Source organism: Nycticebus coucang, chromosome 9 (genome assembly GCF_027406575.1).
Source record: "Nycticebus coucang isolate mNycCou1 chromosome 9, mNycCou1.pri, whole genome shotgun sequence".
Classification (NCBI taxonomy): Eukaryota; Metazoa; Chordata; class Mammalia; order Primates; family Lorisidae; genus Nycticebus; species Nycticebus coucang.
The window spans coordinates 63996983-64012046 of NC_069788.1; the positions used below are offsets into that span (position 1 = coordinate 63996983).

General features: G+C 44.9%; 1 protein-coding gene across 3 annotated transcripts in view; it reads left to right on the top strand.

The window, feature by feature from the left end:
- The window catches only part of DTNBP1 (dystrobrevin binding protein 1), a 173588-nt gene that overhangs the window by 156955 nt on the left and 1569 nt on the right, over positions 1 to 15064 (top strand). For all 3 annotated transcript variants that reach the window (XM_053603831.1, XM_053603832.1, XM_053603833.1), the window contains 2 exons: positions 3116 to 3271; positions 14345 to 14488. In XM_053603831.1, coding sequence (XP_053459806.1) covers positions 3116 to 3271; positions 14345 to 14488 — 300 coding nt within the window. The remainder of the gene's footprint in view (positions 1 to 3115; positions 3272 to 14344; positions 14489 to 15064) is intronic.

The window sequence follows — 15064 nt, forward strand, 5'->3', positions numbered from 1 at the left end:
TGTGTTCAGAACGCGCCCCAGAATCATCACCTGAGGATGGGAGACAGGCCGGTACATGGACTGCTGGCACCCATTGGCTGAGAGCTGTCCTCAGTTCCCCAGAACTTTTGGGCTATGCTCAAGAGAGTCCTCCTCTGCCTGGAAAAACAGAGGGAATCACAGTCTGGAGCTGGCCCTGTGTGCACATTGATGAGCTCACACAGAGCCCCATCCCACAGTGGCCCCTGAAAGCAGGCGTGGGCTGGACAGATGTGAGGATAGGACCCAGTGGGGCCTGATTCCAAGGCTGAGTCAGACCATTTTCCCATAAACTCAGATGTGAGATGGTAGGTGACGCGGAGATGTAGAGAAGACACATGATAATTACGACAGTGTGAGGAGAATGCACAGAGGAAATACTTTACTGATCACATGCAATTGGGAATGTTTATTTTTTTGTTTGTGTCATGCATTAGCTTGTATGCCTTGTGTATGTATAGATTAGAATGACCAGAATATTCTAAGTATTAGACGCTGTATCTGACTTGAGAAGAAAACTGAACTCTGTACTGCACCTGTGATTATATTGTACCCATAAGCTGTAAAGTGTGATGCTGGGAATATGGGGGGCTAGGGCAGATCAGTGGGGCCTCCTAGACGGTTGACCATGCAAGATCAGCTAAGTTTGCTTTGTTAAAAAATCACATGATAACACCCCAAAGATGTTGACAGTCTGCCACCCCTCAGATGAATCGGAGGGAACAAAGCCTCGGGTAAAATTGTTGATAACAGTTTGTCTGAGGACAGTAAAGTAGCTGAAATACTCTACTGATCACTAGATTTTCTGGAATAATAACACCTGTCCTTTTGCCAAACTCACTAGAGCAGGGTATCCGCACAGGCTAAGTGTTACAAAATACTTGCTTAAGGGAAAGAAGTCAGATTGTTCTCTTTTGATTCTCTATTAGCCAGATTCAGACAGGGACTGGAATTCATACCGGCTGTTTGGAGTGATCCCATATTGCTGTGTAACAGATCATCACAACTCAGCAGTTTAAAACAATACCGATTTATCAGCTCACAGTTTGTAGGTCAGAAGTCCAGGCATGATGTGACTGGGTTCTCTGCCCAAGGTCTCATGAGTCTGAAGTCAGGGTTCACCAGAGTTCCGGTTCCTTGCAGTTTCAGGACAGAGGCCCCTTCCTCTTGGTGGGTGCTCTCAGCTCCTAGAGATCACCAAAGCCAGCAAGAGAGCATGGCCCTGTGTCAGATCCCTCTCATGCCTCAGATCTTTCTCCAGGAAGGGTCTGCTCCCCCTCATGAGCCTGACTGGGTCAGGCTGGCCCAGACACTTTTCCTCTGGCGAGGTCAGCCCTGCCATGGAGCAACTGCAGGGCAGGCACATCTCAGAGCAGAGGCCTGGGCCTCTTAGGACATTGCCTGTACCTTCTATGACGTATAGAAGACTTAAGATCCCAAAGCAAGTTTAGAAATAGCCCTTAGACTTATGTAGCAGGGGAATAATGGTAAACATCTGACCCTGATTTCATTTTCCATTTTCTCCATACATGCCATGAGGAAAGACTAACCACTGGAAAATGTTTATCAGGTGGAAATTTGGGGGTTCTTGTTTGAATGACCAGGCTAAGTTTGATAATCTTAGTAGTTCTTGCCTGGTGTTACTGACTCAGGCCTAACTTGACGGGTCACTGGCCACTGTAATTATCAGGCTCTTTCACATTATTTTCATTACTTTTCATATCCACATTGGGTTAATATTTATATCCCAAGTTTTCAGATGAGAAAGATTAACCGACTTAGGTTGCATTGTCAATAACCACTAAAAAGCCAAGACTAGGCACTTCCTAATACTCCATGATGGCTACATACTCAAATTTTGTTGTTATTGTTGTTACTTCAAAACTATGGCTCTAAATCTCTTACCATTTTTTTCCAATTTTTTTTTGTGGTAAAACACGTATAACAGTCTACCTTTATAACAGTGTTTTAAGTGTACAGTTCAGTGGCATTAAATACATTCATTGTGTTGTGCAACCATCACTACCATCCATCTCCTTAACTCTTCATCTTTTAAAACTAAAACTCTAGTCTCATTAAACAAGGACTCTTCATGCCCTTTCCCTCCAGCCCCTGACAACCACCACTCTGTCTCTGTGAATCTGACTGCCACATATCCTGCTGGGTGACAGGATATTAAAATGAACAATTTTATTTGTCTTTTGTGACTGGTTTATTTCATTCAGCATAATGTCCTCAAGATTCAACCATGTTGTAGCATGTGACAGCATTTCCTTCCTTTTTAAGGCTGAATAATATTCTATTGTTATACATGCTTAACAAACTTTTCTTTCTTTCTTTCTTTTTTTTAAGACAGAGTCTCACTCTGTTGCCCTGGGTAGAGAGCTGTGGCGTCATAGCTCACCACAACCTCAGACTCTTGGGCTCAAGGGATCTTCTTGTTTTAGCCTCCTGAATAGCTGGGACTGCAGGCATCTACCACAACACCTGGCTAATTTTCCTATTTTTAGTAGTGAGGAGTCTCAATTCTTGCTCAGGCTGGTCTCAAACTTCTGAGCTCAGATGATCCACCTGCCTCAGCCTCCCAGAGTGCTAGGATTACAGGTGTGAGTGAGCACACCGGCCTCAAACACTTCTTGGGTGCTTACTGTGTGCCATGCTCTGAGCTGGGTGACAGGATATTAAAATGAGTAATATATGATTACAGTACTGCAGGAACCCCAAATCTTTAGCTGTGGTGCTGTAACTTAGCAGTCAGCTACACAGGTTCACACACAGGGATGTGGCAACATCCGGATGGAGCGCTTGAATTAGATTAGGGGCTGAGAAGCTGGTCTTGCAGGGTGAACAGCTATTTGTCATTGGAGAATGGTGGATGTGTGTGGGAAGGTCGTTCCTGTGGAGGAGTGGGACGAAGGGTCTGACTGCGGGGAGCGCAGATTTGCGGGGTGGGGGTGGAGGGAGCACTCCATTGTATGTGCAGCTGGAACAAGAGCCCTGCAAGTTTGTCAAAGCCATGCGTCCCTATCCGTGTGTTTCCACCCATTTCCTATCTCAGTCCCTTTGCAGACCCTAACCCCAGGTACTGTTTCCTCAGCTGAACTTGATGCAGAGCATACCCAGAAGGTCCTGGAGATGGAGCACACACAGCAGATGAAGCTAAAGGAGCGGCAGAAGTTCTTTGAGGAGGCCTTCCAGCAGGACATGGAGCAGTACTTGTCCACAGGGTACCTGCAGATTGCCGAGAGGCGAGGTGAGCTGGGGCAGGACTGCTCGTGGCAGGGACTTGCCCTGTGTGGGGTGTACTAGGCAGAGAGCTTGTGGGGTGAGGTCTCAGGAGTCCCATCTCTTTGGTGGAGCCGGGCAGTATAAGGGGGTGCATCAGGCCCTCTCTGTCTTGCCCTTGTTTTGCTTTCCTATTGACACAGGGCTATGGTCCCCAACCCTAGGGCTGCAGACCAGTACTAGTGTGTAGCCTATTAGGAACCGGGCTGCACAGCATCACCACCACGGCTCTGCCTCCTGTCCCATCCATCCCCTCATCTGTGGAAAAATTGTCTTCCATGCCAGAAAGGTTGAGGGCTGCTGATCTAGGCTTAAAAAAAAAAAATCTTTAAAGGTTACAAACGGAAATTATATTTGTAGAAAATTTGGAAAATTTTTTTAAAAGTAAAACAGATTGGGTGCAGTGGCTCATGCCTGTAATCTCAACACTGGGAGGCCGAGGCTGGTGGATTGATTTGTATCTAACTGTTCTTACTATTGTATAGGGCTCTTTCTCATTATTAAAAATTCTTTGAAAGGGGGCGGCGCCTGTGGCTCAGTCGGTAAGGCGCCGGCCCCATATACCGAGGGTGGCGGGTTCAGACCCAGCCCCGGCCAAACTGCAACCAAAAAATAGCCGGGCGTTGTGGCGGGCGCCTGTAGTCCCAGCTACTCGAGAGGCTGAGGCAAGAGAATCGCTTAAGCCCAGGAGTTGGAGGTTGCTGTGAGCTGTGTGAGGCCACGGCACACTTCCGAGGGCCATAAAGTGAGACTCTGTCTCTACAAAAAAAAAAAAAAAAAAAAAATTCTTTGAAAGGGTATGTTTTAAGGGCTGAATCGTCATTGTCATGATGCGTCCTTATGTGTTTAACCAGCTTCACTACTTGAACATTTAATTTAGATCAGTGTTTTTCAACCTTTTTATCTCATGGCACACCTGAACCTATAGTTAAACTTCCATAGCCTAGTTAACCTATAGTTAAACTTCCAACTTAAATTATGTTGATCTGGGTGGTGCATGTGGTTCAGTGGGTAGGGCACCGGCCCCATATGCTGAGAGTGGTGGGTTTGAACCCGGCCCTGGCCAGCTAAAACAGCAGTGGCAACAGCAACAAAAAATAGCCGGGCGTTGTGGCAGGCGCCTGTAGTCCCAGCTTCTTGGGAGGCTGAGGCAAGAGAATCACTTAAGCCCAAGAGTTGGAGATTGCTGTGAGCTGTGACGCCATGGCACTCTACTGAAGGCAACAGAGTAAAAGGCTGGGCGCAGTGGCTCACACCTATAATCTGACCACTCTGGAAGGCTGAGGCCGGAGGATGGCTTGAGCTCAGGAGTTTGAGACCAACCTGAGCCACAGCAACACCCGTCCCTACTAAAAACTGGCCAGGCATTGTAGTAGACATCTGTAGTCCCCACTACTTGAGAGGCTGAGGCAAGAGGATGTCTTTTTTTGTTTGTTGGTTTGTAGAGACAGAGTCTCAGTTTATCACCCTCAGTAGAGTGCCGTGGCGTCATTCAGCTCATAGCAACCTCTAACTCCTGGGCTTAGGCGATTCTCTTGCCTCAGCCTCCCAAGTAGCTGGGACTACAGGTGCCCGCCACAATGCCCGGCTATTTTTTTGGTTGTTGTTGCAGTTTGTCCGGGACCGGGTTTGAACCCGCCACCCTCACTATATGGGGCCGGCGCCCACAAGAGGATCTCTTGAGCCCAGGGATTTGAGGCTGCTGTGAGCTATCATGCCAAGGCACTCTAGCCTGAGGCAATAGAGTGAGACTTGGTCTCAAAAAGAAATAAAAGTAAAAATAAAGAAAACACTTACTGTGCCTTGAACTTGTTTGGAAAATAATGTAATTAATGGTCTTTAAAAATTTTCACGGCACACCTAAGATCCTCTTACAGCATACCAGTGTGCCATGGCATAGTGATTCTAAGTCACTGATTTAGAATCTCTACCTCTCTAAACGTGCTATAAGGAACAGACTGATTAGGGGAGAAATCAAGAGTCTGGACTCCTTCCTGTAGCCTTTGCTTCAGAAGAACTGGGCATCTCAGAAGGGACAGTGAGGGTGGGCAGGGCCTTGGCACCAGGCAGCTTAAATTTTCCCTCTCCCAGTGCTGAGCTAGTGTGGGCAGAACCCAGCCTCACCTGTTGCCCCAGGCAGTGTAGAGCCTTGTCCAAGGAGTTTCCTGAGTGTCTCATTACCTCCTAGACACCTCCTCAGCCCCCAGGCCTGTTGGTACTCAGCCTTCAGCCTTCCCCAGCTCTGGCCTTTCTTCTTGTTCTCTCTACCTGCACTCCCATCCCCCTAGCTTAGCTCTGTTCCTTCCTTGTCATCCAATTTTGTGTCCTTTTCCCAGGAGAGGTTAAAGAAATCAAAGCATGAGGAAGGAAAATAATGTGCAAAAAAGATTAATAGCAGTGTATCCGAATGCCTCCGAATGTATTGGTGGATACGGATAATCAATGACGTGAATAAAGCTTCTTTCTCTTCCGGCGGATAGTGCAGATGTGAAGTTTAACATCTTTATCTACAGAGTCAGCTTTCTCCTTTTTATACCCCATTGATTCAGAGTCTGTGCTCATCTAGAAAGGTCAGACTGTGGTTCCTCAGAGTGGTGCACTATCCAGGCACTTCACTGCTGGCCTTCCAGGGCTCCTAGGGAGGGAGAGGAGGTTTTGCCTCAGGAATTTTTGTCCTGTCACGGGCAGGAGCTGAGAAGGACACTGTTTTACTTCAGGCTGCCATAACAAAACACTGGATGACTTTAGCAACAGAAATTTGTTTTCCCTGAGTTCTGGAGGCTTGTGATCTGAGATCAGGGTGCCAGCACAGTAGGTTTCTGGTAAGGGCTTTCTCAGAGACAGCTGCCTTCTCACTGGGTGCCCACAAGGCCACAGGGGGTGGGAGGAAGCTCTGTGGTGTCTCTTAGGAGTTCTCATCTCATCATGGGGCCATGGCCTTATTTAACCTTAATTATCTCTCAAAGGCCCCTCTCCATGTTGGGGTTGCAGCAGTGTCTCAGGAGACGAGCAGGCTGGCTGCTAAGCAGTCTGACTCCAGCATTGCTCAGTTTAGCGCCTGCTGGTGTGCTGTTCTTTTAAGAAGCTCCCTCAGGCGGCGCCTGTGGCTCAGTGAGTAGGGCACCGGCTCCATATACCGAGGGTGGCAGGTTCAAACCCCACCCCGGCCAAACTGCAACAAAAAATAGCCGGGTGTTGTGGCGGGCGCCTGTAGTTCCAGCTATTCGGAGGCTGAGGCAAGAGAATCGCCTTAAAAAAAAAGCAGCAGCTCCCACTGTCTCAGGGAAACCCTGGACAGACACTGCGTAGAGGGTGAGGTAGAAGCGTGGGCCCTGTTCAGGTGTGCTGTTTCTGTTGACAGCAAGCTGTAGTGACAGGGACTGGGCTTTCACTGCGGGAGCCTCCATAACTGGCAAAGAGAATGCCCTCAGCAAATCCTTGCCAGATAGAGGTCAGTGATATGATATTTTCATTGTTTTAAGTATCTCAAGAATAATTTTCTTTCAGTTTCAGGAAAGCATCAGGCTCTTTTTTTTTTTTTTAAGGTAAAAAAATGGAGTCAGGCACATGTTGCCAATGTAGATGGCTTTGAAAGCATTGAAGAAGAAAATTGGAGCTAGAGCTGAAAAGACATCCACAAGCAGTAATCAGGCATCACTTCGTAGGGCTGTGCAGAGCCATCTTTAGATGCCTCAGCCTGACAAGTCATGCTGCCCTTCCTTTTTTTTTTTTTTGAGACAGAGCCTCAAGCTGTCGCCCTGGGTAGAGTGCTGTGACATCACAGCTCACAGCAACCTCCAACTCCTGGGCTCAAGCGATTCTCCTGCCTCCGCCTCCCAAGTAGCTGAGACCACAGGTGCCCTCCACAATGCCCGGCTATTTTTTGGTTGCAGTTGTCATTGTTGTTCGGCGGGCCTGGGCTGAATTCAAACCCGCCAGCTCAGGTGTGTGTGGCTGGCACCTTAGCTGCTTGAGCCACAGGTGCCAAGCCATGCTGCCCTTTCTTAAGGAGGAATCTTCATCTCCAAAAATTAATATGGGAAAGTTTAATTTAGAAGAATCAATCAAAATAAAAATTCTCTACAGTGAACATGATATTTTGGACTCATCCCACTAAATCAGAAATTGCAGTTGGAATTTTTCTTACTTTCAAAAGCATCATTTTTTAATTATCACAAGGCCATGGAAAGTTTTATCCAGAAAATTACCGGAGTGAAGGGACAACTGTGCCTGTTGGATAGTGGTAAGACTGAGTGACCCCACAGAGCAGGGAGCCTCTGAGGCATGAGGGGGGCTGAAGACAGGGCCAGAGGAGCTGAGCCACAGAGTTCCAAGTACTGTCGGGACCTAATCAGGTACTTCCCGAGACCTTCCACCAGGCATGATTCCTGTTTTCTCAGAACAGCATTTTTTTTTGGAGACAGAGTCTCAGTTTGTCACCCTTGGGAGAGTGCCGAGAGTGCCGTGGTGTCATAGCTCACAGCAACCTCAGACTCCTGGGTTCAAGTGATTCTTCTGCCTCAGCTTCCCGAGTAGCTGAGACTACAGGCACCTGCCACAACGCCCAGCTATTTTTTAGAGACAAGGTCTCACTCTGGCTCAGGCTGGTCCCAAACCCATGAGCTCAGGCAATCCACCATCTCAGCCTCCCAATCAGAAAAGCGTTTTTATTACTTTGATTTTACCGCTGAGTGTCAGGGTATCCTGACAATGAAGTTACTTATTAATATTTCACCTTGGAGATATTCACCTAGACTGTACTTGTGCTTCCTGCTCTATAGCAGGAAATCAACTAGATTTCTGCTTCTTGTGGAACTCTTCCGAGCTGGTAGTTCAGGCCCTGTGCTCAGCTCTGGGGTGTTCCAGGATGGACCCACTGTCCTGAGAAGTATATGGGGTGATGTTTGGGCTAACGATAAAATGAACAATGATATTAGAAGGCAAAAGTGCACTTGTGTGTGTATGTTGATAATCATCCATACTGATACATTCAGCTCTGACTTGATTTTCATTCCTGAATATATTTCTATAAATATGGTATGATTTATTCATCATTGTGTTGATAGGTGTCTGTTAACAGTTTTTTTTTTTTATTAAAAACATTTCCATAATACATCTCCCCATATACATGTATAATGAGTTGCTTTAGGCCAATGGTTTTCAAACTTGAGCAGCCTCATAGTCCTCAGAAGGCTGTTCAGACGTGGTTCCCTGGGCCCCACCCTCCGGTTCCTGGTTGTGTAGGTCTGGGGTGGGGCCTAAGGATTTGCATTATCAACAACTTCCAGCCAGGCAGCAGTTTATTCCTGTAAACCCAGCACTTTGGGAGGCCAAGGAAGATGACTTGAGGCCAGAACTTTGAGACAAGCCTGAACAACACAGTGAGATCCTGTTTATATAATAAATTAGTCAGACATGGTGGCATGTACATGTAATCCCAGCAGGTGAGGAGGCTGAGGTAAGAGGATGGCTTGAGCCTGGGAGCGAGAGGTTGCAGTGAGCTGTGATCATGCCACTGCACTCCAGTCCAGGTAACAAAGCAAAAAGCCCTGTCTCACAAAAAATTAAAAAATCAAAAGAGCCCCCAGGTGATGCTGAGGTACCACACTTTGAGAACTTCTTTTTTAGGGTTTGTAACTTCTTTAGGCTATGTAATCATGGTGATTCCTGGTCACAATGACGTGCACATTTTTAATTTTACTAAGCTTCTGTCAAATTGCATACTAAATTTCTACCAGTTAGCTATCTCCCTAGCCTTGTACTCATGTTCTGATTATGCTATATCTTTGTCAGTACTTGGTAGTATCAGGTACAGTAGAACCTCTGTAAGCTGACCACTCAAGAGACTGTAACAAATTGGTCAGCAGATGGAGGTGTTCAGCATGAGGAACGAGACCTGCTGTACTGGCGTGCGCACGTGGTGCATGTTTGTTCTATGAAAAGTAGGTCAGTGTAGGGAGGTGGTCAGCTATGAAAGTTCTATTGTATTTAAGTAGGGACTGGACATAGAGTACTCTCAGGCTCAAGCAATCCTCCTGCCTCAGCCTCCCAAATAGGACAACAGGCACACACTACCATGCCTGGCTAATTTTTTTGGCTTTTTGTGGAGCGGGGGGTCTCACTCACGCTGGTCTCAAACTCCTGGCCTCAAGCGATCCTCGTGCCTTGCCCTCCCAAAGTGCTAGTAGGATTACATCTTGCCTGCCTTAGCAATTTTAGAATAGTCTTTTGCTAAATCAGCTTACTGTAAGGTAATCTGCTTTACCTGTTTTATTTTTCATGGTTTATGCTTAATTGCAAGTTCCAAGGACATTCTGCTGTGTTCTATTCTTTTTTTTTTTTTTTTTTGTAGAGACAGAGTCTCACTTTATGGCCATTGGTAGAGTGCCGTGGCCTCACACAGCTCACAGCAACCTCCAACTCCTGGGCTTAAGCGATTCTCTTGCCTCAGCCTCCCGAGTAGCTGGGACTACAGGCGCCCGCCACAACGTCCGGCTATTTTTTTTGGTTGCAGTTTGGCCGGGGCTGGGTTGGAACCCGCCACCCTCGGTATATGGGGCCGGCGCCCTACCGACGGAGCCACAGGCGCCGCCCGCTGTGTTCTATTCTAAAAGTTTTAAGAGTTCCATTTTGTTTGGCTCTTTAGTTCACTGCCAGTTGACTTTTGTGTATGCAGTGGAGTAGGGCTCTGATAAGAATTCCTTCCACAGTGATAATTATTTGTCTGCACTGCATCATACTGCTGTCCATCTACACCTGTTACCATATATTTGCTAGTCCTTTCTAGGTTCTCTTTTTAGTCCCATTCTTCTATCATCTGTCCCTGCACCAATCCTGTCTTACACTTACTCATCAAAAAGTGGTTCTCAGCTAGGGAAACTTCTGCTCACCCAGGGGACATTAGAGCATTTTGCTTGTGGTGACTGGGGTAAGGGGCACTACTGGCACCTACTGGGCAGAGGTCAGGCATGCTGCAAACACCCTGAAATGCACAGGACAGCTGCACAACAAAGTGTGGCCCAAAGTGCAGTACTGCCAAGGCCAGAAAGCCCTGCCCTCCATCCTGTACATACTCATGCATTCATTTTTTTTCAGAGTTGTTGTTGCTATTTTTGGCTCTATAAATGTTATAGTTTCAAGTTTTTTGAAAGCCTTGTCCAGAGTTACACTGGAATCACGCTGAGTTTCTAGACCAGAGGTTCTCAGCCTGTGGGTCGCAACCCCTTTGGAGGTTGAACGACCCTTTCACAGGGGTCGCCTAAATACATCCTGCATATCATATATTTACATTACAATTCATAACAGTAGCAATGAAAATAATTTTATGGTTGGGGATCACCACAACATGAGGAACTGTATTGAAGGGTCACTGTTCTAGACTAAGGCAGAATGGGCCCCTTGATGGCTACCCAACGTGCTGGGACCGGTGACTTATCTGTTTGAAAAGCCACCTATTCTTTTTATTTGATGGCTTTAGAGATTTTCTGTTTCTTGTTAATTTTGGCAAGTTTTCCATGGAATAGCCTAGTTTTCAAATACATTAGCATAACATTGCCCATAGTGCTCCTTTCAATGTTTGCTTGCTGTATTTGTGGTCAGGCTTGCTTTTGCATTCCTAAAATTGTTAATTTTTGCTTCCCCTCCCCGCCAAGGAACCAACTTTTTTCTTCTTCCTCTCTACTGTTGCATTAATTTTTCTACTTTAGTTTTGCTTTATTTGGGCATTTGGTTTTTTCCTAATTTAAACTGATTTTTAGGCAAAATTTTCAGTGTTTTTCCCTAATAAGGCATTCAGAACTATAGATTTCTTGCTTTTGTTTGTTTTTTTATTTTTATTTTTTGGCCGGGGCTGGGTTTGAACCCACCACCTCCCAAAATTTCTTGCTTTTGATACTATCTATTTTTAGGTGAATTCTACAAGTTTTGATATTTAGTAGTTTAAAGATTTTTCTTTTTTCCTTTTTTACGATGTCCTTTTTTTTTGGTTTAGCAGATCCCTGCCAGGTTTGAACTTGTGTTCTAACCACTGAGTACAGGTGCCTAGCCTTAAGATGTCCTATTTGATTTATAAGCTGTGTTTTAAAATAATTGGATGTGTGAAAGTTTTCTTAGTTAACTTTTTGTTACTGATTTCTAACTAAATTCTACTGTGATTGTAAAATAAGATTTTGCTTTTCTCTATTACTAATTCTGGAATCGCTAACGTCAATCACCAAGTAGGTGTTACTAGCACGCGCCTTCCCAAGGTCATGGATGCTGTATTGTCATCGTCATTCTGGAGTTCTGCAGAGGTTTTGAATTATCTTCATGGTGAATTGAATCTTTAAAAAATCATTACTGGTCCTTTATCTACCAGTATTACTTTTGTTTCTCCTTAAAAATCTATTTTGTTTGATTAGGAAGATAATTTTCTTCTTAAAGCATTTGCCCATTACATGCTTTCCATATTTTAATAAAACTTTTAATGTTCTTATCTATTTTCATTAGTATTCCTGTAACAGAATAAAGCTGAGTTTTACCACTGTATTTCAGTCGGATAATCTCTTAACTGGCAAGTTTGGTTTATCGATATTTACTGTGATTACTGACCTCCCTGGCTTCCTATCATCTGCATTTGTTTGGTGCCACAGCATTTTCCTAGAAACTTCCTATGCTTTTTAGTCCAATGTTTTTCTTTTCTGTTTAAAAAAGATATATTCTTGCCCTTGGAGAAGATGACACAGACAGAAATGGGCGCCAGTGCCCCTTTTAAAATGAAGTCCAACAAAGGCCAACAGTCACAAAGCCAGAAAGGCCTTGCTGAAAGGCTTCACAGCCCCAGAAAGAAAACACACAAGCCACTCACCAAGCACCCACAGAAGACGAAAGACTTAGGACGAGTTTGAGAAGTGGGCTATAGTCAAGTTCCCCTGACCAGTCAGCCTTGTAGGTCAAGGACAGTGACGGTGCGCTGGTGTCCTCCGTGTGGCCACGGTCAACACCTGTCAAGTCTGAAGCAAGTAGAGCAGGCATGGGATCCCCTAAACTATAATGAACTGTCCTCCACCTGAAAATAGAAATTATATGCTTACCTCTTGTTAGTGCACAAGTTTAATTATTTTGTGAGCCTAATGATAATGAAACTCTATCGTCCTGCCAGGTGGAACAGGGGTCTTAGACTACTTCTAAGCACGCACTCCTCTGCCTCCCAAACCCTTAACTGTTCAGCAGGTTAGATGGACTACAGTAACTCCCCTTCCGACTGCTGTACTTCAGGCTTTCGATCACACACACCCTTGCAAGTCTCTTCACCAAATATGCTTTTTTGCACTTAGATCTTTCTTCTTTACACCTTTAGTAGGCTCATGATAAGGTGTTTTTTTCTTGGTTTTACTGAGCTTATATCTTATACTTGATCTTTAATGATATCTAATGATGTATCATTTTAGAGATGACATTTATCTCTCCTCTTTGAACTTATTCTGCTGTCTTCTGGCTTTTATTATTGGTGTTCAGAAGTTGCCTGTCATCCTAATTATTTCCTTCTTTATCTTAACCTGCCCTTTCTCTCTGGCTACCTTTCAGAGAGCCTTTGTCTTTGATGTTCTTCAGCTTCAGAGCAATTGATGTAGGTGAGGATTGCTTTTATCTTGCTTGGAATGCATTTTTCTTCTTAAATCTGGGTCCTGAGGTCTTTCAATTCAGGAAAATAATCAGCTTCTTTGAATATAGTTGCTCTTCCATTCTCTTTTGGAACTGTGAACGTATGTTAAACTTTTTCATTTTCCACTTCTTAAGCTCTTTTGCTATTTCCCATCTTTTTATTTCTGTGCAGTATCATGGCAAAAATATCTTCTATTTTATTAATTTTCTGCATAACTGTAATCTTCACCGAGTTTTAAATTTCAGTGATTAAATTTGTCCTATCTAGACGTTACTCTTTTTCAAATGTCTGGTCTGTTTGTATTGTGAGACCCATCTTTTTTCCTCCATCTTTTCTTTCTTTTTTTTTTTTGTTTGTAGAGACAGAGTCTCACTGTACCGCCCTCGGTAGAGTGCCGTGGCGTCACACGGCTCACAGCAACCTCTAACTCTTGGGCTTACGCAATACTCCTGCCTCAGCCTCCCAAGCAGCTGGGACTATAGGCTCCCGCCACAACGCCCAGCTATTTTTTTGTTGCAGTTTGGCCGGGGCTGGGTTTGAACCCTCCACCCTCGGCATATGGGGCCGGCACCCTACTCACTGAGCCACAGGCGCCACCTCCATCTTTTCTTTTAACATGTAAAGGTTCTTGAGAAAGGATGCTGTTTGTTTCCCTTTCTTAGTGCTTTATTTTCATGCATGTTATAAATTCCAGATTGAATTGGAGTGGATTTTGTATAAATCAAGGGTAAAGGTGTGTCTTTCCAGAGGCAATTTGCATTTGCTTCTGCCAGCAGCACCATGTGTAGAATAATACGAACTCCAGACCTTGAGGCATCCCTCATAATCAGTGCCCAGGCCAAGGCAGATGAGCAGTATTCTTAATCTTTCACTAGTGGGCTGTGTTGGCTCCTTCTATTTTGTGCTTTCACTGCAGGGAGCTCTTGGCTCTTTAACTCCCCAGCTTGCAGATGCTCAAACCCTTTTAGTTGTTGAGACCAAGAAATGATCAAAAGGCTGTGAAAAATTCAACTGGAATTATAGGATTGTACCTGCCTATGGCAGGGAGGTAGGTAGCTGCTAACTCTGAGCTGCTGCAGCAACGTTGGCCTCATTGAGACAGCATGTGCTTTTGGGTGCCCTCACCAAACAGGTGAGAACTGCTTACTGCAGATTGTCCTGTCCATGGCATCCCCCACAAAGGGCTAGGGATGAACAGAGTAATTGCGGTGGAATCAAAAGGTGATTGTGATAACAAGGTCACCAGGGGTGACTTGGTATGTATTTAAAGTACCAGACTGGAGGGTGTCATTTAGTAATACATTACAGATTCTGCTTTGAAGTAAGGTGTAGCAGGAAATACTTTATGCCTAAAAGTATTAATAAAAAGTATACTTTGTGTTGCCGATCTGTTCCCAGAGCCCATAGGAAGCATGTCGTCCATGGAAGTGAATGTGGACATGCTGGAGCAGATGGACCTGATGGACATATCTGACCAGGAGGCCTTGGATGTGTTCTTGAACTCAGGCGGAGAAGACAACACTGTGCTGGCCCCCGTCTCAGGTAGGGTTGACAGACTTGCATAAACTTAACCAAGGATTTATTAGTAGCAGAATTGACTGACCAGACACAGTGTACAAATCTTTATAAACAGTGGTTGTTCAGTCATGAATTTTTCTCGAGACTGAAGTGTTCTACCGCAATACACTCAGCAGGTAGAAAGCATTTTTTTTTTTTTTAATTGTTGGGGATTCATTGAGGGTACAATAAGCCAGGTTACACTGATTGCAATTGTTAGGTAAAGTCCCTCTTGCAATCATGTCTTGCCCCCCCATAAAGTGTGACACACACCACGGCCCCACCCGCCTCCTTCCGTCCCTCTTTCTGCTTCCCCCCATAACCTTAATTGTCATTAATTGTCCTCATATCAAAATTGAGTACATAGGATTCATGCTTATCCATTCTTGTGATGCTTTACTAAGAATAATGTCTTCCACTTCCATCCAGGTTAATACGAAGGATGTAAAGTCTCCATTTTTTTAATAGCTGAATAGTATTCCATGGTGTACATATACCACAGCTTGTTAATCCATTCCTGGGTTGGTGGGCATTTAGGCTGTTTCCACATTTTGGCGATTG